Here is a 27,513-nt window from a genome sequence, read left to right as displayed (position 1 = left end):
GACCTCAACCAAAGTCGGATGCTTAACTGACTGAGCCACCCAGGCGCCCCATGAACAAGTAATTTCTAAAAAAACAAAACAAAACACAGCAAAACACCAAACCAACCCACAAAAAATATGTGATGACAGATTCTGAAGGTAAGCTACAGAAAACTAGTTAGCTCTCTGGCCAGAGCTCTAATAGGAAACAACAGCCAGTCCTTAACGTTGGCTCTCACTCCACATACTCAGCAACTGCTGGTTAAGTTTGGCCCTCCCATGGAGATCTGTCCTCAGAAGAAAAATATGCTGCTCAGCGAACTAGGGTGTTTCTCATTATAAATAACAGGTTAAGTATTTTGATTTATTTGAAAGGTACAGACATGAGAAAACATTCAGATAACCACAGGGCCTATTGCCTAAACCAGGACATTTCTGAGAGTGAAAGGGAAATTATTATTAGTCGTCATGCTGGAATGGCAGGCACAAACCAGGGCTGTCCAGGCAAGCCAGGACACCTAAGTGCCCAGCTAACCAGGCAGTATTTCACAACTCTGTTAAAGTCACAGAGCTTCTTTCTGTTTTCAGAATGGTTTTGAGATATAATTTACAAACCAGAAAATCTACCCCTTTATAACATGCACTTCACTGGTTTATAGTATAGTTACAGAGTTGTGCAACCATCACCACAATCTAGGTTCACAGTATTTCCATCAATCCAAAATGACGCCTCATGCCTGTTAACAGACTCAATTCTCCTCCCCCCAGGCAAACACTAATTTACTTTCTGTCTCCATAGATTTATCTGTTCTGGACATTATATACAAAGGGAACCATGCATGTGGTCCTCTGTGACTGGCTGCTTTCAATTAACACGATATGTAAGGTTCAACTATGTTGTAGCATGTATCAATACTTTATTCCTTCTTATTGCTGAGTCAGAGTTGACTGTATGGATAGAACATATTTTCTGCATCCTGTCGTCAGTTGATGGGATGTTTGGCTTATTTCCACTTTCTGGCTTCCACGAATAATGCTACAATGAACAATCATATATAAGTGTTTGTGTGGACATGTTTTCATTTCTCTTGAGCATCTACCCAAGAATGAAATTAAGTCCTAGAGTAACTACGTATTTAACTTTTTAAGGAACTGCTGGACTGTTCCCCAAAGTGGCACCATTTTACATTCCCACTAGCATTGTGTGAGGGCTCCAATTCTTCCACCGTCGCAGACTATGAGTCTGGAGTTCTCTCTGGTCCAGCAAGAGAGCGGACGCAGAATTGAATATGAGAGAGGCTGATGTCCGGGAGGAGACACGAGCCCTGACAGGGGTTTTGTCTCTGTATTTATTGAGTTCACAAGATATTACCCAAGTGGTGAACGTGAAGAAAAAAAGATCTTACACACAGAGACGTGGAGAAAACAATCGGAAGTAATCATTAACTTGTGTGTATAAGAAGCAAAGGGTCTGGGGGACAAGTGGAGTTTGTGATCAAGGTACAACAGTATATTGGAGTCAGATGGAAAGTAATTTCCTACAGGCAATATAACAAGTTACTCGTGATCCCATTACAATAACTTGCTAGCTAACCTCAGGTGCTTTTGCCCTTGGTGGCGGTTTTCCGCCCTAAGCTTTTTTCTAACCCATTTCTGTAAATAGAACCTATTTCCCCACATTCCACATCCCCTCCTACACTTGCTATTGTCTGTAAAGCAACATGTTACAACACCAATACAGCCCATGCTCAGTCTATGAAATATCCTGCTGGCTTTAGTTCAAGTATTCATGTGGACACCACCTAGATCAGCTAAGAATCACCAGGCACTGGTGTGACAAAGCACCACTCTGCAAAGAATCATCCTCCTAACAGGATGTTTTTCAATGCTGAGCAGATTTCCATTCAAATGAGAAACTTAAGTAACCCAGACCAAACTTTACATTCTACAGGGCATCTCAGAGGAAAAACAAAAACAAAAGATAACAAGCTGCACTTAAATCCCTAACAAACTAAGAAAAATAATATTTAGGGGTTAAAAAAATAATTAAAAGAAATTAGGTAAATCTGCTAACAAAAACATTTCCCAATATTGGGGGGAAATACCTTACAAGTGAAAATCAAACACATTCTCCTTTGTATAACTACTAGGTAATGAATAATCATCATGTCACCCCCAAATAACTAACATCTTATGTATCAAATACCTTTACTTATTACCACAGACACTGGCTAAATGATTTCTTACAATGACTACCTCACCTGTCCTTAGCAACAGCAAACAGATCATCTTCATCCTCCTCCTCAAAGAGGCTGGTCTTTTTCACAGCCTTAGCCTCCTGCTCCTGATTGGTCCCAGAGCCCCTTAGTTCTCCTTTAGATCTGTTGTCAGATGCTGAGTTCATCTGTGAATCAGTAACATTCCACTGATCCTTAAAATATAAAATATATATTAAAACCCAGTGACCATTCAGACGAAGGAACCTGGAAATAAAATAAAATTTAAGTTCCATTAAATTGTATTTACACTAAATACTTAATCAAGTACATCACTCTTGAAGAGAACTCATGACTGGGACTTTCCCTCTGAACTCAAATCTAGAGAGCTGGGTTCTTTGACCTCGCAAACTTTCTGCCTTCCTCCTCCATCACTACACTATGTTTCTCCCCTCTATGGTCCTATTCTGGGTTAGGAAAAGGGACGTTGTCTACCCTTAGGAGATTCAAAATTATTTATAAAGAAATTGAGAAGACGAATGTCAAAAAAAAAAAAATCAAGAGCACTCAACTTTGGAGGAAAATTATACATTTCGATTCAAAAATCCTGAAGCAGGCTGGACAAAAATGTATAGAACACTCACGCAATGCACATATAAACAAGACACAATGAAAGATGCTGGTGACCCCTTCCATCAACAAAAGTCTGAAATTGACCTTTAGAAAGCATTTAGGGGAACCCCACTTGGCTATGCTCTCACCTCTTGGAACTCCTGAACACTTACATAAGTGGTCCTTTGGTCTCTATACAGTCTAGAGCTTCTCCAATCAAAGTGGGGTCCACAACCAGCAGGATGTGTCATACAGAATTCTGGTTTGATCCCAGACTTTCTGAATCAGAACCTGCATTTGTTAACAGGATGCCCAGGTGATTGCTTCACATGTTATGGTCTGAGAAGTGCTCCTCTAGGGCAGTAAGGCTCAAGAGTGACTATACACTGGAATTCCCAGGAGAACTTTAGAAAATTCCAAGGACAGACCATCTGCCAAACTACTTAATTCAGAATCTCCAGCCCTGGAATTCAGTTAGAGTACTCTTTAAAGTTCTCCAGCCGATTCCAATGGGTAGCCAAGGTTGAGAATCACTGTTCTAGAACACTGGGTATCTTTACTCAGCTAAGTACTGTTGCTCCCAGCTTTAGCTAATATGGTTGACCCCTGAACAACACGGGTTTGAAATGCACATGGATTCTTTTCAATAAATATATGTACAGTATCATTAATGTATTTCCCTTCTTTATGATTTTAACGTTTTATTTCCTCTAGCTTACTTTATTTTAGGTATAGAATATATGATACATAAAACATGTAAAATATGTGTTAACCAACTGTCTACATTATTGGTAAGGATTTTGGTCAACAGTAGACTATTTATTAGTAGTTAAGTTTCTGGAAAGTCCAAAGTTATATGTCAATTTTCAACTGCACAGGAAGTCAGTACCCCTAAATTCCCACGTTGTTCAAAAGTCAATTTTGTTTTCATTTTCCCTAAATCATTATAATACTGTGGTAGGAAAATTTCCACTTATGGTTGCCCATTACTATAGGGAGAACAACGACTAACAATGCTAGGAAGAAAAAAATAGAAAATCCATGATAAATTCTGTTGGAATAGAAAAAGCAAATTATGTTGTGCCATTTTAAATTACTTCCAATAAAAAACATTGATATAGCTACAGTTTCTCCATCCACATCATACCCTCATAATTTTCTTACAATGTTAAAATAAGGAAGAGCAATTATTTTAATGCAAGAAGATTTTTAGTATTTTTTAATTTATTTTTGAAAGAGACAGAAAGAGAAAACATACATATAAGCAGGGAAGGCACAGAGAGAGATGGGGACAGAGGATCTGAAGCAGGCTCTGTGCTGACCAGAGAGAGCCCGACGTGGGGCTCGAACTCACGAACCGTGAGATCATGACCTGAGTGAAGTCGGACGCTCAACCAACTGAGCCACCCAAGCACCCCAGGGAGATTTGTAATGCTCAGGGTTTTGTTTTATTTTTTTAATTTTTACAAATGTTTTATTTATTTTTGAGAGAGAAAGCATGGGGTTGGAAGGGACAGAAAGGGGAGGGGGGGGGACAGAGGATCCAAAGCGGGCTCTGCACTGATAGCAGCAAGCTCAATGCAGGGCTTGAACTCACAAACCGTGAGATCATGACCTGAACCAAAGTCAGATACTCAACAAAATAAGCCATCCAGATGCCCCAAATGCTCAGGGTTTTCAAAGTCTTTTTCTGTACAGCTAAATTAGCAGCTAAACCCTATTCCCTAGTGGCTTTGCTAACTTGTATCTAGATAGCAAATGAAAATATTAAGACTCATATGAAAGGGGGGCGGGTGCCTAAGTAGCTCAGTCGGTTAAGCATCTGACCTCGCCTCAGGTCATGATCTCGCGGTTTGTGGATGTGAACCCCATTTCGGGTTCAGTGCTGACAGCTCAGAGCCTGCAGCCTGCTTCAGATTCTGTCTCTCTCTCTTTCTCTGCCCCTCCCCCTCTTGTGCTCTGTTATCTCTCTCGCAAAAATAAACACTAAAAAAAAAAATTAAAAAAAAAAGACTCATAAAAAAGAAGTCAAGCTTGCATAAATATTACATGTCTAGCTATAATTCTTGATTAATGAAACATAAGGATCATTTAACAATATAAAATAAGGCCTAGGGGTGCCTGGGTGGCTCAGTCAGTTAAGCATACAACTCTTGATCTTGGCTCAGGTCATGATCTTACGGTTCATGAGATTGAGCCCTATGTTGGGCTCTGTGCTGACAGCATGGAGCCTGCTTGGGATTCTCTCTCTCCCTCTCTCTCTCTCTGCCATTCTCTTGCATGTGCGTGCACTTTCTCTCTCAAAAATAAATAAAAAAAGTTTTTAAATAAAATAAAATAAGGCCTAACTCATGTGAATTAGCATATGTTATAATTTGAGGGGCATACTTATTTTATTCTCAACTGTCATGAAAACATTAACCTTTAAACTAAATACCTTTCTTCCAGAAAAAGAAGAGACAGTTTTGTGAACATAGTCTTTGGTAACTGAACTTCACTGGATATAAAACAGGTAGAAAAAGAAAATATTTAGCAGCTGTAACCTTTTTTTTTTCAATGTTTATTTATTTATGAGAGACAAAGAGAGATAGCACACGAGTTGGGAAGGGGCTGAGAGAGAAGGAAGCACAGATTCTAAAGCAGGCTCCAGGCTCTGAGCTGTCAGCACAGAGGCCAATGCAGGGCTCGAACCCACAAACCTTGAGATCATGACCTGAGCTGAAGTCAGACGCTTAACGCTTAATCACCCAGGTGTCCCAGGATAGCTGTAACTCTTAAATCCCATCAAACAACTTCCTGCTCTTCTCCAGGAGAAACTTGCAACCCACCTCCTCATCACTGCTGAACAGTAAGGCAGATGCTTTCTTTCTGGAGGGCTCAGAAGGCTTTGTTTTCTCTTGGCTCTGAGTTAGAAGAGAAGATGTCTGCTTCTTAGCAGCTGTTGCCCCAAAAAGATTATCCTAGAAAAACAAATGACAGAAGAGTATGACAACTTCATACACATAAAACAAAACACTTCGATCTTCCATGTCAAATTGTTAGAGAATAAATCTCTAGTCAGGTACAGAATATGTATAACACCTTGGAGAGAAAAAAAAAAATCACAAAATGCCAGTAAATCCCACTTCTCTCTTATGTATATCCCTAAAATAACAGTCTACTATCTTCTCTCACTGTATTCTCCATTCACAGAAGGGAAACAGACCACATGGAACTCAAAGGCAAAACACTTGGGAAGGAGCAGGAGGAGGGTAACTTGAGGATAAGAACACAGAACGAGGAAGAAATCCGGCCCCACTCAGGCCCGCTGTGGGTGGGCCCTGTATGTTCACTAGGGAGACCAGTACAACCCGTGTGGCAGCCAACAACTTGGACCTTTCTATGAATTAGAAACCAGAGCAATGGATTATTAACAATAAAGAGAAATAGGGAGCTCTTTCCACTCTTCCATACCTACCGAAGTCACACACCTGGGACAGAGGGAAGGCATGACTTGTGTTTCTGGTTAATTTTAAAAAGACAACACAAACTTAAGAAATAATTTACCAGATATAATCACTGGCCTACTGAAGAGTTGATTCTCATAGGTTGAATGGCATTTGCCAAGTTTTGTATAGTCAGGTATTCCCAAAGTATCTATTAAGGTATTTTCACTAAGGTAATAGAAACAAAATCATCAGAGGGCCTGAACCCAAGTTAGAAGAACACTCTCAACAATATACTACAGCAGGTGAATAATCCTGATATGTAAAAATTCAATGAAAGGAGCCTTTAAGCAGGGTAGAGTATGGGAAAATAAGGAAAGGCCGTGCCAAAAATGAACTGGCATCCGATGGGGATACTAACGGCAAGAGCTAATATTTCCGATGTGCCAGGTACAGTGTCAAGAGCTGTACATTAGTTGTGTCGGCTGCTACAATGACCCTATATTCTATTAAGCTATATCAGGTTCAGGAGGTTGAAGTTACTTGCCCAAGGTCCCTGATTTGCAAGTGAAAGCAGGGGTCTGGTGCCAAAGCCCATGAGCTTGGCCACGGCACAGTACTGCGTAAGAGGGAAGATTTGGTTTGTCTTCCCTCTTATTTCTTTCCCCCACTTTGCTCTCTCATGCAGGGCAGGAAAGAAAAACAAGGTGAGGACATGGCCATCTTCTCCTATTCCTGCTTTGTCCAAGACGTTGTGGATCGCTGCGTATAACAAAGATCCATCCTCTATATTTCTTACAGGTAGATTTTTAAAATGAAATCTACAAAGCCTTCCACAAGAGCTGGGCCAAGAATCTAATGTCCTGCCCATCGTACAGCTAAGAGGACTCAAGGAAGGAATCACTGAGACAAAAGCTAAATATTTTTGTTACGTGAGCCTCAGATAGTTTGCCTCCCTATCACCTTGTTCTACTGTATGAGCCTCTGACTAGAAATCTACATCAGCAATGGTTTTCTACTCCTCAAAAACTTATTTATCTTGCACTACAGTAACAATGTTTACCTCTTCATCTTCATCATCAAAAAGCGAGACCGACGTGGGGAGTTTGCTAGGCAGGAGAGATGCCTCTTTTGACTTACTCACATTTTGTGAAGAAAACAAATCCTGTTGGATCAAGATTAAAGTTCCTGGTTAACAAGACAGACCACATTCTTTGAAGTATCAATTAAACATAAAACATTGAAGACTATAATATAATGGCTGCGTGAGTCTAGGTCTCTTCGTGACAGAGAAAGTGGCTGAGAACACGTGTCAGTTTCTCCTAGCAGAGTGCAGCACAGAACCCACATGTGAGAAAGAAGATGCCACCATAGAACTCCAGGTGGCCTCACTGGAGGTTTCTATACTCCCATGTGGACATTTTCCAATCAATCTCTTATTGTGCTAAAAAAGTAGCAAAGACTTCCTTTTTTTGTCCTAAGAATCAGAATGATGAAACAGATTCAATACTGGAAATAGAGACGAGATTCCCAAATTACTGGATTTAGGACTTTGTTTTATTTACTAACACCCTCTTCTCCTCTTAGAAGAGTATTATACTATTTCTTTCAAATAAATACGAATTCATATTTTATTTTAAAATGTTTGGTATTCTACTTGAACTATAGCTAAGAGATGTTGCAAAAGATCTGGTAGACTCTAAAAAACTTCCAAAATGTGATGGTGTCAGCCTATGATACAAACTGAGCTGCATGAATTAGAAACATAAAATGGGACACCTATTCCCTTAGGACAGGAACGTGAATACACAAGAGCCAGACAATTAAATAGCACAAGAACATAGTTTCTAAGACCTCTCTGGATAATTTCTTTTTATTATGGAATCCACATCTACTCTCAAACATAGACCTAAAGATTTCATTAACTGAGAAGAACTCTTCTCGGCCCAATGGATTCGCCTGGACCCCATGGAGTTCCACGGGTTGGCTGAGGTAAAGAGACCACATAGGGGGAGCTACAGGCTCCCACGCCTCTCCTGCATTTTACACACTAGCAAGATTGCATTTTAGGAAAGATTTCACTGCACTGCTTCACTTTTTCTTGCCCAGGCACTCTGATAGTACCCAATAAAGACAATCTATGACTGTGTACATGGGACAAAGGCTTTGGTGGTGGTTATGAAACCTGTCTGCAAATTCTTTTATACTCCTGCCATCAACAAGTGGAGTCTGCATTCCTGCTCTTAAACCCTGGAGGGCCTTTGTGACTGCCTCAATAATGCTGCCATCTAGGGCTCGGTTACAAAAAGCCACACAGCCTCTGCACAGCTCTCCGGGGAATCTCACTTTGAAGCCCTGCGCCACCCCTGAGAACCCACCTTCCCTGAAGCTGCCATGCTAGGAGACCACATAGAGATAGAGAGGGGTGCCCCGAGAGCCCCAGCTGTCTGAGTCTTTCTCACCCAGGTACCAGACCTATGAGGATTCTCAGCCCAGCCACCTTCAGACTGGAAACATGTGAGAGACCCTAAGTGAAAAGCGCCTAGCTGAACCCAGTCCACTTCTAGAACCGTAAGAGATCATAAAACTTACTGGGGTTGTCAGCTACTAAGTTTTGGAGTGATTTATCTCACAGTAATAAGGAACTGGAACACCTTTTAAGTCACGGAAATTGCTCACATTTGGTTTCTTCATGTAATCGACAACGATTTGTTGGCTTCTCAAGTGCCAAGCACTAGTCTAGGTGTATGAGGAGGAAACAAAATGCCCTGCCCTCATGCAGATCAGTCTAGCTTATTCTCAGCTTATCTGAGATAACCCACAAGCACACAAGAAGTGTCACACGGCAACACATACTGTGAAGCACAGAACGGAAGAGAGGGCAAGGAGTGCAGCGTGGCACATGCTAGCAGGTTTGTAATCATGCAAATGGCCATCGGGGGAGACCTCAAAAAAGAACTATAGAAAGTAAGGAAGCAAGGCGTCCAGTTTCTGGGAACAGCACTCCCAGAGGGCAGGGGTCAGTGTGGTTGTGCTTGATGAGCAGGAGGCTGGGGGTGTGGATGAGACCAGAGTGTGAGGCCCCAACATGCCGTGCCAATGGGTCAGGAGTTTGGCTTAACTGGAGTCTGGTTAATTCCTATCTTCTGTACACTGCCGTCAATGAAATATAAGCCTCACAGGTTTTATTTACATCACTGGCAATCACTCCACTTCCAAAGATTTGTTCGTCCATCCTAGCTGTTAGTGCAAAGTAATCATAAGAGCTTACACCAGAGTTTACAATTTCCTGAAATTACACGTAAATTTCTGCCGTGTCCACATATTTTTCTATGAAGAGGATTTGTTACATTCTCAGACAGGTCTCTGATCCCCTACAGGCCTAGCCTAAAATTCGTTCTCAAAGAACCTAGGCCTGTGAGAGTCAGATAAAGCAGTGACACTTCTGAGAGCTGATGCTGTTCCACTGGAAAGAGGTTTCTAGGCGGGAGCCTGTGAGGACCGAGGCTGGCAGCAAGCACTGCCCGCCCACACTGTTCCTGGTCATAAGAGGCTATGCCAGAATACATAACACTATGGCACTATACCCACTACTCAGTGAGACTCCTGAAAAGAAAATGGTATGTCGATTCCTGTTAAAAGCATCTCACTCATTGTGGATCAACAAAGAGCCTTCAATTTGAGCCTCCTGAACAGAGTATTTTCCTCCCATGAGATGTACTGGATTCAACACCCCTAAGAGTGAAAAGCATCACTCTAAACATGAGTTTTCAAGATATTAATTTCAGGGGCGCCTGGGTGGCTCAGTCGGTTAAGCAGCCGACTTCGGCTTGGGTCATGATCTCGTGGTCCGTGAGTTCGAGCCCCGCGTCGGGATCTGTGCTGACAGCTCAGAGCCTGGAGCCTGTTTCAGATTCTGTGTCTCCCTCTCCCTGACCCTCCCCCGTTCACGTTTTGTCTCTCTCTGTCTCAAAAATAAATAAACGTTAAAAAAAAAAAAAAACTAAAAAAAAAAATTTAAAAAAAAAGATATTAATTTCAAAGAAAGAACTACAATACTTAATAAAACGTCTTACACATCTACTGACAAAATCGTCATTTAGAAATAGTTTCAGGGCACCTGGGTGGCTCAGTTGGTTCAATGTCCAATGTCAGCTCAGGTCATGATCTCACAGAGCATTGGGCTCTGTGCTGGCAGCTCAGAGCCTGGAGCCTGCTTCAGATTCTGTGTCTCCCTTTCTCTCTCTCTGTCCCTCCCCTACTTGTGCTGTCTCTCAAAAACAATAAATGTTAAGAAAAAAAAAATAATTTCTAATGTCATACCCAAGGACTAATTCCCAGAACTAAGAAAGAGAATTCCTTACCTCAGAGTCCTCTTCGTCTGAAAATAAACCTTTTTGAGTCTTTGTTTCTGACAAGGGCTTGGGACTTTTGTTGGAAGGTTGGGTAACCTTTGACGGGAAAAAAAAAACAAAAACAAAAACAAAAACCTGAGAGTTAACAAATAAGAGAACTGGAAAGGAGGGTTTATTCACACATTCACGTAGAAAACACTCTTGAGTCTGTGCTAGGATAAAGCACTAGGCCGTATGCCAAGGGAAAAACGATGCTGCGGACCTAAAACATGTATCAAATTTGTACAAAGAATTAATGCAAAAGAAGTTTCACAAGAAAGAATTTTAAAACTGGTATAAGTTAGGAAAGAAGACAGAAATAGCTCCCTGATAAATCTTTCAGGACAAAGCCTGGGTGCAGGAGATAGTACAGGCACGGACACTGCAGACAGAGGGAACCGCATGAGAAGAGAAGAACAAGTTGAGACAGAGGGCACATCTGTTGGATCAACAGACTGTGATAGAACAGACTGCCTACCTACAGTGCGCAAATGGCACATGTATGATTGGAGCCAACATAGGAAGGTAGGCCACCCTAGGAGCCTGCTGGGCTCTGAATGCTGGGACCTAGGTGGTCAGCAGTGGGAAGGTGAGGGTTTCACGGTGAGGACACACAAGATGTGCTTTAGAAAGAGGATGGATCATGGGGCGCCTGGGTGGCGCAGTCAGTTAAGCGTCCGACTTCAGCCAGGTCACGATCTCGCGATCCGTGAGTTCGAGCCCCGCGTCAGGCTCTGGGCTAATGGCTCAGAGCCTGGAGCCTGTTTCCGATTCTGTGTCTCCCTCTCTCTCTGCCCCTCCCCCGTTCATGCTCTGTCTCTGTCCCAAAAATAAATAAACCTTAGAAAAAAAAAAAAAAAAGAAAGAGGATGGATCAGGGTACCTGGCTCGATCAGTCAGGAGACCATGCGACTCTTGATCTTAGGGTCATGAGTGTGAGCCCCACAATGGAAGTAGAGATTACTTAAAAATAAGTAAATGAATCAAGTTTAAAAAAGGAAGGAGGGAAGGGGAGGGGAGGGGAGGGGGGGAGGGGAGGGGGGAGGGGAGGGGAGGGGAGGGGGGGAGGGGAGGGGAGGGGAGGGGAGGAGAGGGGAGGGAAGGGAAAACAGATCTAACCATGGAAGATACTAAGGAAAGGGACAGCAGCCAAAAGAGCTTTAAAGCTGATGGGGATGCATCCAGTTGGCCAATACAGGTTCATTTCAGTATCAAAAAACAAAAAAACCCAAAAAACAAACAAAATGATGCTAATAGTTTATAATAGGTTGAATAGCATCCGTGATCCTATAGAGATAACTAAAAAAGCAGGAAAGAGGGAGAGAAAGCTCTTCTGTTCTGTTTGGAAAAATGTCAGCTAATGTAGAAGATAGGAGAGAATTGGAAAAACATTCTTTGGTACCCCTTAACGTGATTCAGGAAAAGATCATCAATAGGTCATCCAACAAAGTGCTCAAATCCAACAAGTGCTCAATCTAGGTGGTAGGCGTTTGGGTGTTCACTGTATTCTTCTTTCACCTTTGCTGGATGTTGCACAATTTTAAGACACCATACACTTGAAAGGAAACACCACTTCCCTCTGGGTTCCAGATGAATTAACAAGATGTCCCAGGACAACACTTAACAAGACTTAACTACATTAAGTCTTCTTTCCTGCTCACCTTTTTTTCTGCCCTTGCTTTTTTTTCATCTGTCTGATTCACAGTGGCTTCTGGCAAAGCAGCTGCTTTTTCTTTGAACAGGTCTCCTTCCTCATCATCAAAGATACTGGCAGTGGATTTGACTTTGTCTTTAGAAAAGATACCACGGCACAAAATTATACTAAGGTCAAAAATCCCACCACTAAATTCATAGATTAAAAATCCTCCCCGGGGTGTCTGGGTGTCTCAGTTGGGTAAGCGGCTGACTTCAGCTCAGGTCATGATCTTGCAGTCCATGAGTTTGAGCCCCGCGTCGGGCTCTGTGCTGACAGCTCAAAGCCTGGAGCCTGCTTTGGATTCTGTGTGTCCCTCCCTCTCTGCTCCTCCCCTGCTTGTGCTCTCTGTCTCTCAAAAATAAATAAATATTAAAAAAATTTTTTTAATAAAGTAAAAAAAAAAATCCTTCCCTCCCAAGAAATAGAAAATTATTTTTTTTTATTAGTTATGAAGCAATTTGAAGTGGATTACATTGGATTTTTCAAAGAACACAAAAGAGCCCAAATGAAACAGAGGACCAATGATTTAACCACCTGGCTCATACACTCATCCAAGCAGCCAGCATCTTATGCTTAGAGTAGCTTGGACTAGCATAAAAGGTAAATACAGACCTAAAGAAAGAAAGATTATTTAAGAAGCAACCACCCAAAAGAAAAAAAAAATTGGGGGGTGGAGGCACTTGGGTGGTTCAGTTGGTTAAGCATCCGACTCTCGATTTTGGTTCAGGTCATGATCTCAGTCATGAGATGGAATCCCATGTCGGTCTCTGCGTTGGGCATAGAACCTGCTTGGGATTCCCTCCACCCCAGCCTTTCCTTCTGCCCCTCCCCCGCTTCCATGCCCTCTCTCTCACACTCTCGCTCCCTCTCAAAAATAATAATAATAGTTAAACAACAACAACAAAAGAAGCAACCATCCTAGGAATCTGTGAAGTGAGGGTTGGCTCCTCTTTGTAAAAAATCAAACTACTGGGGTGCCTGGCTAGCTCAGTCAGTAGAGCATGTGGCTGTTGATCTCATGGTTATGAGTTCAAGGCCCATGTTGGGTGTAGAGATTACCTGAAAATAAAATCTTAAAAAATAATAATAAATAAATAAAAATTAAAAGTCAATCTACAGGGGCATATAAAAGCAAATACTACTGGAATCTCCCCCATAACTCCACCTGCCCACCCAAACAAGACGACCACTGGGAACACACACATCTAATTTCCCCAGAGGATATGCTAGGATGCTCACTTTAGCGATTCACAGGTAAGGCTATAAATGACAACATGATTCTAATAATAGGTCTTAGGATTTACGTTTTTCACTTAATCTGCCTAGCGAATCTTCCCATGTTAACATATACAGACTTCATTCTTTTTAACACTTCACCAAATTCCACTAAACAAGAGAACCGTCATGTAACCGAGGGATGAGCACCTGGGGAGTTTCTGACCTTTCACTACCAGGAGCACTGCTGCACTCACTGACTGAGCTGTGCATCACTGAAAGGAGGCCATTGATTTGTGAATGTCCCAGGGGAGCGGCAGCTGCCAACTTACTTGTGACTCTTGATCAGTTCTCAGTGATAACCCACTAAGTGAGAGCCCTCCCAGACCAAGAGAGGCACCACCAGCTTTAATCACTGTCATTTTAGTTGGCCTAGATCTCAGTGTATTATGCGTCCGTTTGTACTCTTTCTGTAATAACCAGGTGGTTATTTCCCTCAGGTTTCTTCTCCTATCCTTACTTCTCACAGCCACCCCTGGAAAAGGAGCTAAGTCCAGGAAACATGCTTCTCACTGAATCCTGGTTCATCTAGTCTTTATAAGACAGAGTCCTCATGTTGTTGGAAACGGTGTGCACCCAGTAGTTTATCCTTCTTTTCTGGAAAAACACCAAGTGTGACCCACAGACCAGCAATCTCTGCCCACCAGGGAGCCTGTTAGAAATGTACAATCACAGGCCCCAGCCCGTACCCACCGCATCTGAATCTGCATTCTGACAAGAGTCCCAGAGACTCACCTGCACATAAATTAACAAATAATTTAGGAGAGAGACTTCATGAAATGACAGGCTTAAGTTTGAGGGGAGAAGAAAGGAGAGTGCCAAAGTGGCCAAGGGGCTGAAAACCCTGCCATACAAGAAAAGATCAAGGATATGTAGGCTTTCTGGCCAGAGAGGCTGGCAACTGAACAGCTAACATGTGGCATTCTGTCATATAATTTACTAAGTGCTGCCAGAAGAAAGTGTGATTAAAACTTTGTAATTCCAGGGGTGCCTGGGTGGCTCAGTCAGTTAAGCATCCAACTTCGGCTCAGGTCACGATCTCACAGTTCGTGGGTTTGAGCCCCACGTCGGACTCTGTGCTGACAGTTCAGAGCCTGCTTCGGATTCTGTGTCTCCTTCTCTCTGCCCCTCCCCTGCTTGCGCACTCTCTCTCTCTCTCTCTCACAAATAAATAAACATCAAAAAAATAAATAAATAAAATAAAAACTTTGCAATTGCAAAGATCACAACTAGAAATCTTCAGCAGGTATTACAGGGGAACAGATTTCAGCTCTCCATGAGGCAGATAATCCTAGCAGTTAGTTTCCAAAGCAGGAAAGATTGGTTGATAAAACAGAGACTTCTAAGGCACCATGACTCCTGCAGCAGAGATGAAGCTCTGTGGCAGGAGGCCTTGAGGAGGGACCCTGGCACGGCAGGACACAGACAACAGGACAAGCTTTATGCCCTTTTCCGGTCAACATTCTTTCCCTGGCTGAATTCCCAGAAAAAGAGGCTGGACCAGGTACCTGTCTTGGAAGGTTTGCTGGAGGATGCCGCAAAGAAGTCGTCATCGTCATCGTCATCATCGAAGAGGCCAGCAGGGGCTGGAGGGTACGGGCTTTTCCTTGGAGCAGGCTGCTCAGGCTTCTGTGGCTCCTTCAGTGATGGAACAGAGGTGGCACCGAACACATCAGTGTCTCCTGTGGGTGGAGGGACAGGGCAGCCATAGCTGTGAGCTGGTGTGTGTGGGTCCCCTGGCTTTACAGGAGAAAAAAAAAAAAAAAAAAAAAAAAAAAGGACCACCCACCAAGAACAAGAACATTTAGCTTCCATTCATCCCCAAAATACATGAATAGGACCCAGTCATCCCCATCCTTTACTGCTACAGAACATTCCACGATGCAAATCACCTGGTCACTGAAACACAAGTCCAAGGCCACTGACTTCTAAGAGAATATGAGCTAACACCAGTAAATGAGCTCTTCCCATAGGCTATTTGTTGCCCTCTGAACCGCCTCCTCTCCAGCAAGCAGTTAGATGACAATTTTAAAAATGACAAAACAGTACTTATTTGCTTTTTAAAAAAGAAACCCTAAATTAGGGTACCTAAAAATACAGAAACAGCTCCTGCTGGGATTTTCTTTCCGGGTTTGGAGGATGAAGACACTAAAAATGAGAAAGAAAAAAATAACCATTTCAGAAAAGATGACTTTTCTTGTTAAATGTACCTAAAATGTGTGCAACACAATACACAGCTAAGTGGAGACCTTTTAACACTAATTTTTCCCAAAAGAGCCATTTTAAAACTCCTTAGCTTTAGCTTATTCTTCTCTCTACCAACATTACTTTTTTATTGGCGTTAATATAATCTGAGCTGTGATTCCCTTGGACGATCACTCTGATCAAACAATAGCAGTGGGGTTAGTTGGGGAAGCCAAGGAAGGGGTAGAACACAACAGGGAAGGCAGAAGCAGAGCAAGCCGGGCTCCTTAACAGTTTCGCCTCTATCCATTCCAGTTGGAGAACAAACAAGTAGAAAGAACAGCAAAAAACGTGAGACATCAACAAAAAATATGAAGACAGTAACAGTAAAGAGGGAAACTAGCATCCACTGATGCTGAGAAGTGGAGGGCAGGCAGCAGGACATCAAGCCAGCCAGTGTCACAGCAAGTCCAAAATCTGATGACTGATGGCCCGAGGAGACCGCTCACTTCACATAACTAAGTCCCAGTTCCTAAGAACTACCACATACCTAATGGAATGAAATTTGTTAAGTTTTTTTTTTCCCTTTTCACGGGTGCTCCACAGAGGATTCTGACGCACACCAAACTATGGAATTAATGACCTCCAACTTATATACAGAATTTTAGAAGTGTTTCTTTGAATTAAAGATGATTAGAGATGCCTAGGTGGCTCAGTCGGTTAAGCATCCAGCTCTCAGTTTCGGCTCAGGTCATGACCTCGCAGTTTCGCGAGTTCAAGCCCCATGTTGGGCTCTGCACTGACAGTGCGGAGCCTGCTTGGGATTCTCTCTCTCTCCTTCTCTTTCTGCCCCTCCCCTGCTCACACTGTCTCTGTCTCTCTCAAAATAAATAAACAGAAAAGACTACTGAATTAAACATGATTAAATTAAAATATCCTCAACACTGCTCAAGACTACTTTCCTTCTTTGACTTTTTATGAATTCTCCCCCCAGGAAGAGACAAAACCATGATGTTGGTTTATAAGTGGCACTTTTAGCTTTTCCAAGACATGAATTAGTCATTAGACATGAAAATTAGCTGCTTTTTACTAGACCAAGGCAAGCAGAACAGCTTCCTGCCTAACAAAGAAGCAAGGCCTGGGAACAACTTCAGGGGTTCCATCTCCTAATGAGAAGTAAACTGTCTTGGAACTCTGTTCCCAAACAAGAAGAGTCAGCCTAAATCCGAGCTCACCTGCATTAACAGAGCTTCGAGCTTCCTGATCCTGAGGGGCTTCCGTGAAGAGATCACTCTGGTTGTAATAAAGCATAGGACACAAAACTTCAAAAAAGCAGACGAAAATGTAGTTGCATTGTGGATTTCTAAAGAAAACTACCTCGTAAAGTTTAAAGATACATATTTACTGTCCTGCAAGAAATTCAATTCCAAAGTAAAGACTATGGCAAAATCAGACCCTTAAATGGTTTGGGCCTACCCAGGAACTAAAACCCAGAAGACAGCAAATAAGGTAAGAAACAACTCCTTGATCAAGTAAATTATTCATTATTAACACTCTCACATCTCTCTCTATCTCACACAGGACATCAGGGTACAGTATTTTCTCACTTTGTGATTCTTGGTTCAAAATCTCCCAAAATAAGTAGAAGCAACTTGCAATTAAGAAGCCATTTTTTTCATACCTAATTATAGACCCGTGATGCAACTATGGCGAGCTCCACTGATGACCACGGACTCACCTCCTCATCCTCATCATCAAAAAGTCCCTTCCCTCCACTGAACAGGCCACCTCGAGAGCCAAATGGAGAGAAATCTTCATCAGTCAGCTTGGGGGGTGCGAATAAGTTGTCCTCTTCGTCTAAGAAGCAGAAAGGAATGTTTAGCAGGGACTGCTAAAGATGGGTTTGGAACTCAAATTCCCAAGGTCGACCTTTACAACATCGCCAAGCCTGGCCTGGAGTGTACCTAACCACATGTAACAAGAAGTACTTGAGTGCCAGCATTCTGAGGAATTTCAAACAAAAACTTATTAAGCAGTCCAATGAATCCCTTAAAAGGCTCTCTGGGTTCCCACCCTCAACTCCGTAAATGTCTGAAGCAAAATGAACTCCGTAAGTGATCTCTTTTGTCTAGATCAGTTTCTCCGGAAGCAAGTACATGGTTCAATCACCTTCAGACCTATCTCACTGAGAATATGGGGAAAGCAAGGGCAGACTGAACCAAGATCTGTAGACTGACAATCAAGCAGGAATGTAATGCATGTCACTGTTCAATATAAAAGGGTCCAATATATTCTTTATCGAAAACAAACGCTAGAGATCCCTAGTTTCTATACTTCTGGAGAATTCTAGCTAATGATCGCTATAAAATAATTCAAATCCTTACAGCATTTTTACTCCACATTCAACTCTCCTCCGAGCATCCCAAAGCACACTTTTAAATGCTTTGGGAATGAAAATAGAGAGAGACTCCATTTGTGAAGATTCAAAATGGTATTCTACAAATTATGAAAGCGAATTCCTGAATCAAGAGCCTCCTAAAATAACACAATTGAGGGGAAAGGCCTACCATCTGAGGGAGTTCTCCTGTCCTTCTTCTCCTTCGGTGTCTTCCGAGGTTTTCCTTCTCCTATGAATAAGACTTGAAGAATATTTCAGTTCTAACCACACTCAGCCTACCCTTAGTATTTATATACTGATGTTTTACACTTCTGTCATGCTCATGGCCCCGTTAAGAGCAAGACATTCAACTCTGTGTCTCAGCTCCCCCAGCGTCCATGTACTTCAGTCAGCACCTTACACGGCAGGGACTCAAGCTGAACGAATTATTCTGAGGTCTTTCCATCCTGTTAAATCACTACTTTATATGGTACATTTATATTTAGTCAAAATATAGGAGTAAATACTAAGCAAAAGATTCTTAATCTGGGGCCTGTGATTCTCCCGGGTTATCTATTAGTCCCCTGAAACTGCAAATAAAATGTTATACAGATGCGTACATATGCATTTTTCTTGCAGGGGGCGGGGAGGGGTCCACAATGTTTAATTATCCAAGAGTCTGTAAACCAAAAAAAGGGTAAGCCTTTCATGCCTTAGTAAAATTAAACAGAGAAATGTGCTCTCAGTGAAGCCCCGCAGAGGGTCCTGCACTCGCCCACCAAGTTAACCCATCTCAAAGACGTACTTTGCTCTTCCACCTGGCTTGCAGCTTCCCCTTTGATTCGAGCCGCCAGCTCATCAGCAAATGACGTAGGTCGACTTTTTTTCTACACACAGAAAAGACCAAAGTATCACCTGTTTTTGGTAACACACAAACTAGTTCAGTTTACTTGTAATAACTAACAAAATTATGTAAACAAAAGCAAAGGGACTAAACGGATTAAAAATTTAACTAAATGAATTTAAACATAGAGCACCCTACACAGATCACTTGAGGAACAGGACTCTTTCCATAGACATGCTCCTTTGTTCCTTTTATTTTTTAATTTTTTTTTTAGTGTTTATTTATTTTTGAGACAGAGAAAGACAGAGCATGAATGGGGGAGAGTCAGAAAGAGAGGGACACAGAATCCGAAGCAGGCTCCAGGCTCTGAGCCATCAGCACAGAGCCCGACACGGGGCTCAAACTCATGGACTGTGAGATCATGACCTGAGCTGAAGTCAGACGCTTAACTGACTGGGCCACCCAGGCGCTCTCCCCCCCCTTTTTTTTTTCAATACTTCACTTTATTACTAGAAGAGAGAGACAGAAAACTACTATGAGGAATAAGGGGGGGAAAAGGTAAGGAGTATTAGGGTCTTAAAACCCTGGAATCAAATAGATTTTTGAATGATCTAACTTATAAAATCGTAACAATTGGAAGAGAAAGTGGTACTCGTACAGCAACTAGTAATACTCAAGCATTATTTTCAAAAGTGTAAATGGAATTACAAATATGCAAAAAGAGACAGTTATCAATAAAAATGACCATAAAAGTAATGAGTCCTCAGTGCCATTTCTAAAACCCTGCCAAGAGAGTGACTATGGTCTTTCTTACAGGTCTGGTATTTTCTTCAATGTCCTCAATATCTTCCTCCTCCTTCTCAGAGTCAGCGAAAATGTCACAACCATCATCGTCCTCTTCTTCGTCACTCATTTGTGCAGTGTGCTAGGAGGACAAACCATGAGATTAGAACTAGCAGATAAATAAGGTCATCAAGCTGAAAAAGAGATACTGTCACTCAACCTTAAGGCAAAATGGTGACAGCTTGTCAAATAAGGATGATGATGGTAATGCAGCAAAAGTCAAAGTAATAAATGTACTAAAACAAGTAACATACAAGATTTATTTTCAGCGTAAATACTGTACACAGAATGACGAACACTGAATATGTAAAATGTCCACCACTAGAGAAGTAATAACCTAAATAAACATAGTCTTATCTTGATAAGAACACTAATCATTAAAAGCAATAAGCTGTAACAACTGGAGAGGTGTCCACAGCATCAACTGTAAAAAGTGCTAGATGAGAATCCCGGCAAGATACCCTGCCCACCCAACCCCAACACGGACCTCCTCTCTACTGACACAGATACATTTAAAAGCAAAGAAAAGCACTTTTCTTCCATCACAACAATTACCTCTGAAGAGTGTGAGAAAATGAGCACTAGAGGGCTCAAAGTAAGCTTTACCTGTTAAGTTATAATTTTTATAAAAGCAGCCACTGGTATGCATAATTTGTACAACTAAAAAAACATTTTTAAAAAATTGTTAATGTTTAAATCAATAAACTGTGCCAGGCACTATGCTGAAAGTACCTTATTGACTATTTTAATCTTCAGAACCCTGAGGTTAGCTGTAGCACACAAAACCAGTCTATCTTTAACAATACAAATATATGGTTAGGCCAACACTTTTAATCACTATATTGTATTATTTAAAGGTCTGAATTTACAGGCATCTGGCTGGCTTAGTTGCTTACATGCAACTCTTCATCTCAGAGTTGGGAGTTCGAGCCCCCATTGTGTATAGAGATTACTTCAAAATCAAATCTTTAAAAATTTTTTCAAAATAAGCAAATAAATGTCTGAATTTATCAACCATATTAGTATGTTTTATAGAAATAAATATTCTCTAAAGACTGATTATTAAATCACCTCTGTGAATGGAAAATACAACTACCAACCAAAAAGGACTAAATCCTTCATTTGGTAGTTGAAAACGTTTGTGGAAAAATATGCCCCAATTAGGAAACTGAAGTGCAAACTGGGACTATCTCAAAATACCACTGTACGTATATTATGTTAGCAAAAATCACAACCCCAGGGTTGATAAGATTATGAGAAAATCAGTATGCATGATCAGTAATGAGAATAGTATCAAGAGCCTTTACTATAATTCTACACTATCTCATTCCTAAGGAAACAGTTCACATAAGCAAAGGATTTCTGCATATGGAAATACATTCATGAATGCACTACTATCTCAAAAATAAAATCCTAGAAATAAACTATTTCCCATATAAATTTAGAGACTACAAAAGAGTCTGTAACTAAAAAGAGACTGTTGTCGTAACAGTACACTTAAAAACACAGAGTTCACAAAGCAAATTATAAAGGTAGCTTAAAATTGTAAGAAAACACTTGTGATACGTTAAAATTGCAGAAGATAAACTATGCATATTGTGAAAAAAATATGTCCTTAGAAGGGTATACAAAAATTAAGACAGCTATGGTAAAACTGTAGAATTAGATATTCATCTTTTGAGTGTTCCTTAACCTTACTGCTATATTATCCCAAATTTTAAAATACAGGAAGAGGATTCAGGTGAAATAGTTCAGTTTGAGTAACTGGGCCTTCCTTTTTAGAGGCTCTGTTTCCCAATTTTTGTTTTTCACTTTGTTTTCTAAGAAGAATGAAGATAAAGTATAAAGCAAATTTGAAAAAACAAAACAAAACCCAAGACAGTAGTTAACTTAAAAACATGAAATTCTTGGGGCACCTGGGTGGCTCAGTTGGTTAAGCATCCAACTTCAGCTCAAGTCATGATCTCACAGTTCATGAGTTCAAGCCCCACGTCAGGCTCTGTGCTGACAGCTCAGAACCTGGAGCCTGCTTTGGATTCTGTGTCTCCCTCTCTCTCTGCCCCCTCCCCTGCTCATGGTTGCTCTCTCTGTCTCTCTCTCTCTCTCTCTCTCTCAAAAATAAACATTAAAAAAATTTTTAAAAAACACATGAAATTTTTGAAAGAAAATTAGCTTACTAATCCTTACTTTCTCATAAGTCATTCTAAAGTAATTTATTTTATTTTATTTTATTTTTAGTTCCAATATAATTAACATACAGTGTTACATCAGTTCCAGGTGTACAATAAAGTAATTCAACAATTCTATACATTACTCAGTGCAATCCCCTTCACCTTTTTCACCCGTTCCCCAACCCAGCTCTCCTCCAAAGTAATTTTAGCATATATTTAGTATATATGCTATGCTTCAGTTAAAATTTAAAAGCAAAGTCACTTCAGTTCATGAGCCTTACCCGGTTTTGGTCATTGTCACTATGAGTGGCAAAATCTTCATCTGACTCCTTTAGGGGGAAAAAAAGCTGTGTTGTTAATACAGAATTTAGTCACAAGCACAGAAATGACCTCAGGCCTAAGTCTCCAGGGCACATCTATATTCGGTCTCTTTGTACTGATTACTGGTCCCCTGAAGTATCAGGGTGCAGATAAGGTGGACAGTAGGCAGTATCACCAAGAGTTGGTCCAGCTAACGTGGAACTTTTGTAGTTAATTTAAACATCTCTAACAATTTGCTCATACCTATGTGCGCTACCATTGCTAACCTCTGAATTTAAAGTCAGAGTGGCACATTTAATTAATTAAATTATCAAAAGTTGGTTTGTGTGATTTTACATTTTGGACTCTCCACTCTCTATATTCCACGTAGCAGAACTACTTCACCAGGCCCAGTAGGGGACTATCAGTGTTTCCTACCAGGAATTGGGTGAACAGTTGCATCAATGGCTAAAAGCACAGGAATTCAGCTAATGACCATCACTTATAGCCAGATTTTTTAGGAAACCCTTATGTCCCATTGTGAAGTGTTTTGTTTGCAGGGCCAGTGGCAGGAGGGCGGGGGAGGGGGAATGTAGAAATAAGAGGAAAGGAGCATGCATACAATATTGTCTCCTTTTAGGAATTAACACTCAAGAACTGCTCTTCAAACATCAGTAACAAATATTCCATCTAAAGGAACAACCCCAGATACAACAGTGGTCAAGGTCCACAGATGCCAAGGTCCTAGAGCAGGAGTCAGATCATGCTCTGTGGCTATGAAGATGCTAGGACTAGCAGCAAAGTGAAAATGTAAGTGGATGCTTTAAGCATTCTTCTGGTCTAGGTTTTATAGTAAAAAAAAAAAAAAAAAAAAAAAAGTTTAAAATATGGCCTTTTCCCCTACAATTACTCAAAGATAGAACCAGGCAGATTCTACCAAAATATCCAAGGTGCCCCCCTTCAAAATACATTGGCAGGAAGAGGCCTTGGTGGGGAGGAGGGAGGAGAGAGAACAGTAAAAGGGATTAAGGCAGTTTTCCTTGCTTTTGTACACAAGACAAAAAGGAAACTCAGTCCCAAAAGGGGGGTGGGGGGAACACAGAATATGGTTTTACTATCACTGTTAAAAAAATCTGTGCAAAGAGATTGCTAATTCACAAACATTTATTTAGCTTGCTAAACACCCTAAGGTTCTTGCCCAGCATGACCTGGAAACACCACGAAGCCCTTACCTCTTCTTCATTCTCTTCACTGTCTGCAATGCTGCCACGGTCGCTGCCTACTGACCCCTCTGGTTAGAAGAAAGATAAAGGGTTATCACCCATATTAATAATAAAACATCCTTAGTTCCTTCTTAAAATCATAAACCACCATACATCAGCATCACCAAGATTTTGAGAAAAGAACCTACACAGATTAACTGTAATTAAAAGTATCTTCACTATAGTGAGGGATAAAACATCTACAGAGTCTTAAAAGATCTCCCCACAAGATACTTATGAATTATAAAAAAAGTTAATGACCAAAGGAAAAAACTGGCCTGTATTCTTCAAAAATGTCAAAGCTGTAAAAAGCAAAGAAAGGCTGAGAAATTATATTAGACTAAAAGAAGACCAGAGATTTGACAACTATATGCAGTGAGTGATCCTGAACCGGAGCCTGGGCCAGAGGAAAAAAGAGCCTAGCCTATAAAGGACATAATTGGGACAGCTGGCAAAATTTGAAATACAACTGAGGATTAGCTAATAGTATTACATCCAGTAAAATTTCCTGACTTTGATAACACACTGTGGCTATACATGAGACTATTTTCAGTTTCAGAAAGTGTTTTCTACACAGAAATATTCTGGAGTACCAGGGCATGATGTCCGCACGATCTCTCTCAAGTAGATTCAGAAAAAAATACTGTGTATATATAGAGAGAAAGAGCAAACAAATGTGATGGAATGTTAACAACTGGTAAACCTGGGTAAAGTGTACAGAGGAGTTCTTTGTACTATTCTGACAACGTTCAAGTAAGTTTGAAATTATTTTAGAATAAAAAGGTAAGATATAAATGTTAAAGGTAACAAAAATATTTGGTGCAAAAGAATACCTTCACTAGACAGCTCTCCGAGACCTACATCTTCCTGCTCCATGAATAGCTTTGACCCAATTAAATAAGGTAAAGGACGATCAATGTACAGATCCTGTAAACAATGAAAGGTAACAGCCATTAAATTTTCAGGCTAAAAACTAAGTTTTCCATTTGACATCTTGTTCCATGTGACTACCCCAAACAAGTGACATAATGAGAGTGGAGAATAAGAAACACAGCAGGATTCAAAGTACAGAAAACAAAACAAAACAAAACAAAACCAAAAACAAAAAAACAAAACCAAAAAACTGATTTTTTAAAAAGTGAAATCTTAGGTAAAAACAGCAAAGTAAAGCTAAATCACACAGAATCTCCCTTCTCAAGTGCCTAGTTACATTAAAAATGGCAGAGGCACACAAAAAGTTTACCAGTAGTAACCAAATAAGGGTTACAACTTCATAGTAACATGTTCAAAAGGAGGACAAAGGAAAGAAACTGAACGTTCTGGCCAGCTTTGATGCATCCCCCAGCTCTGCCTTCCTCCCCTAAAAAGCAGCGCTCATGAGCAAAAATCAACCAATCAACTAACCACTCTTGAGAATCATCAATATTAGTCCTAAATTTGGAAAGAAGCACACTGAGGAAATAACCCAAATGCTTTTACAGGACTGTGGGGGGCAGGTGGGTATGTCCAGGTTTGGGGGTGAGAGCAGGTGTGGACCAGCAGCGGGACTCCTTTACATCGCATCAGAGCCAAGAGAAGGTTGGAACAGAGCACAGAAAGCATGGGCTAGATGAGGAGAAATAGAATAGCAACTATGCAAGTACCTATAGTCAACACAATGAACTAAAGGCACACATCAAAAAGACTGAGAACCTGTCTGGGAGAAAAAATAACCCAAAGAAGAGAATAATAATATCCCCCAGCAGCACCCACTGCATAACTCAGAAAAGTGAAGTTGGTAAAATTAAGACCAGATTATAAAACAACAGAATGAAATAAAAGAGACAGGGTAGAACAGAGTACCTGTTGGACAGCCTTCCATTCCAGTCCTCAACTTCCAAGTCCCACCCAAGATGCTTACATTAAAATTTAAGTTCAAGAAAACACTCCAGGGGTGCCTGGGTGGCTCAGTCAGTTAGGCTTCCGACTTGGGCTCTGGTCATGATCTCACAATTCGTGAGTTCAGGCCTGCATCTGGCTCTGTGCTGACAGCTCGGAGGCTGGAGCCTGCTTCAGATTCTGTGTCTCCCTCTCTCTCTGCCCCTCCCCTAACTCGATCTCTGTCTCTCTCCCTCTGTCTCTCTCTCAAAAATAAATAAACATAAAAAAAAAAAAGCAAGTAAGAAAGCAAGCAAGCAAGCAAGCAAGCACTCTACCCCAGGACAACCTCCCCTCTCCACAGGAAAGGCTGACTTATCCTTTGTAAGGTAGGACATTTGGCCATCATCTCTCTTCCCTACTGAAAAGACCCTGGGGGTGCAGGAGAAAACAATTCTGAAGTTTAACACAAGAGAGAATTTGGGAAGGTTAATGTAAAAGTTAAAGACGCAACAGCAACCAATTCAGTGCAAACAAAAGAAAGTGCTACTGGGCGAACCACTTACTCAGGAGGCATTCCCAAGTCCTCCAGTAGAAGAGAAAGGGGTATACAAGCTGGAACTAGCAAGCATGGCCCAGGCAATACACCACCCAGGGTCCACTGCTGACTGCTAAATCCCTACAGGAAAAGGCAAGCCAGCAAGTATACCAGTGCAAGAGGAACAGCCCCAACACGGTACAACACCGCAGGCTCAAACTGGAAGAGAAGTGTGAGGTGAAACGAACGACAGAAGATCTTGGCTCTGGGGCATGTTCCAATCCATAAAGCACTTGTGTGTCACAAGGACTCTCTCTCAAAATCAATATGGCAACCTTCTATGTTTACCTCTGCCTGGCTGTGCTGCCCCAAAGTCTCCTCTGCAGATCTGAGGTAAAGTAACAGGAAAGCAGTAACTATATTCACGGCTAACAGTCTAGTCGTGGACGCTCACAGCGGCTTTATTCATCCTAGCCAAAACCCGCAAACAACACAAATGTCTTTCAGCACTTGTGCCGTCTCCCCAGCACAAGCTACAGAAGTTCACATTCCCAACAATCTCCTCATACTTCCAAACCCAATTCGGGTCTCATCTGTACCCTCATTTCCCCAGCTAGAAGCAGTTCTCTCCCAGAGCACTTATGACGGTGACTCGTAGATGTCTCCTCTCTCCCACCAACTGGTAATGCTATAAGAGGCGTTTGGAGAGTGGGAGCCATGCCCTGCACCTCTGTACTCCCCTACCCTGGCGTGCTGCCTTGTACCTGCTGGGTGCTCCATCAACGATCCGGTAAAGCAAGGGTTTCTAAAGGAATCAATGTGAGACTGCTAAGTACCATACTTACTTCCTAAAAGTCAAGCCCATGTCTTACTAATTCTGTACCCAAGTAAAGTGCCCCAAACACAACAAGTGTAATAACAAGTAACATGAACTGAACGTCCTTACCTTTGGTTCAAGGATCAGTTCCACCCGTTCATTAGCATCATCTTCTTCTGAGTCTGAGTTTCCTGCTTTTATATCTAGTTGTTCAAATGCGCTGTCCAATACTTGTAAACCATAGTTCACAGCCTCCTGAACCTTAGGAATCAGATCTACTTCTTTCTGTTCCCGGGTCTTCTCCTACAAAAAAATACTGTTCAGTACAGATCTTCAAACTATTGATACCGCCCTAATAAAACAAAAAGAAATCAATTACAAATGTTAACAAGTCAGACTCTGCTGAATGCCTTGACAGACTTTGGAGTAAGTTTTAAATCCCAAGTTTGTCACTTTCTGGACATGGACCACACTACCGAAGGTCCCAGAACTCCCCGTTCACCATCTATAGCAACAAAAGCACTACTACACTATCACTATGTATGACAGTTCAGTTAGGTAACCTATGTAAACATCCCCTGTGAATGGGATGTCACAAGCCCTCCAGTGGCACCCGACTCCCCTACCACTGGAGGAACAAAGGGCCCAGACTTTCAGATTCACCATGACTGGATCCCACTAACCTTGGTTAATGGGCCTTGGGACAATTTCAGAAGTTAAAAC

The 27,513-nt window shown here is 41.4% G+C and overlaps 1 protein-coding gene across 5 annotated transcripts in view; it reads right to left on the bottom strand.

Annotated features, from left to right (window-relative positions):
* WASHC2A (WASH complex subunit 2A) overlaps positions 1-27,513 on the bottom strand; it is a 61,234-nt gene that overhangs the window by 22,248 nt on the left and 11,473 nt on the right. For 3 of the 5 annotated variants that reach the window (XM_027062548.2, XM_027062550.2, XM_027062551.2), the window contains exons 5-20: positions 26,920-27,093; positions 24,412-24,505; positions 23,549-23,607; positions 22,298-22,345; positions 19,817-19,927; positions 18,964-19,045; positions 18,349-18,420; positions 17,520-17,638; positions 17,017-17,074; positions 15,686-15,745; positions 15,106-15,279; positions 12,288-12,415; positions 10,597-10,683; positions 7,296-7,397; positions 5,636-5,767; positions 2,241-2,410 (exon numbers count right to left, since the gene is read on the bottom strand). In XM_027062548.2, coding sequence (XP_026918349.2) covers positions 2,241-2,410; positions 5,636-5,767; positions 7,296-7,397; positions 10,597-10,683; positions 12,288-12,415; positions 15,106-15,279; positions 15,686-15,745; positions 17,017-17,074; positions 17,520-17,638; positions 18,349-18,420; positions 18,964-19,045; positions 19,817-19,927; positions 22,298-22,345; positions 23,549-23,607; positions 24,412-24,505; positions 26,920-27,093 — 1,670 coding nt within the window. The remainder of the gene's footprint in view (positions 1-2,240; positions 2,411-5,635; positions 5,768-7,295; positions 7,398-10,596; positions 10,684-12,287; positions 12,416-15,105; positions 15,280-15,685; positions 15,746-17,016; positions 17,075-17,519; positions 17,639-18,348; positions 18,421-18,963; positions 19,046-19,816; positions 19,928-22,297; positions 22,346-23,548; positions 23,608-24,411; positions 24,506-26,919; positions 27,094-27,513) is intronic. The other 2 variants (XM_027062549.2, XM_053207232.1) reach the window with 1 other exon arrangement.

The sequence above is a fragment of the Acinonyx jubatus genome, chromosome D2 (assembly GCF_027475565.1).
Source record: "Acinonyx jubatus isolate Ajub_Pintada_27869175 chromosome D2, VMU_Ajub_asm_v1.0, whole genome shotgun sequence".
Lineage (NCBI taxonomy): Eukaryota > Metazoa > Chordata > Mammalia > Carnivora > Felidae > Acinonyx > Acinonyx jubatus.
Note: the sequence above shows the minus strand (reverse complement) of the source record. Positions and strands in the feature narration are given on the sequence as shown.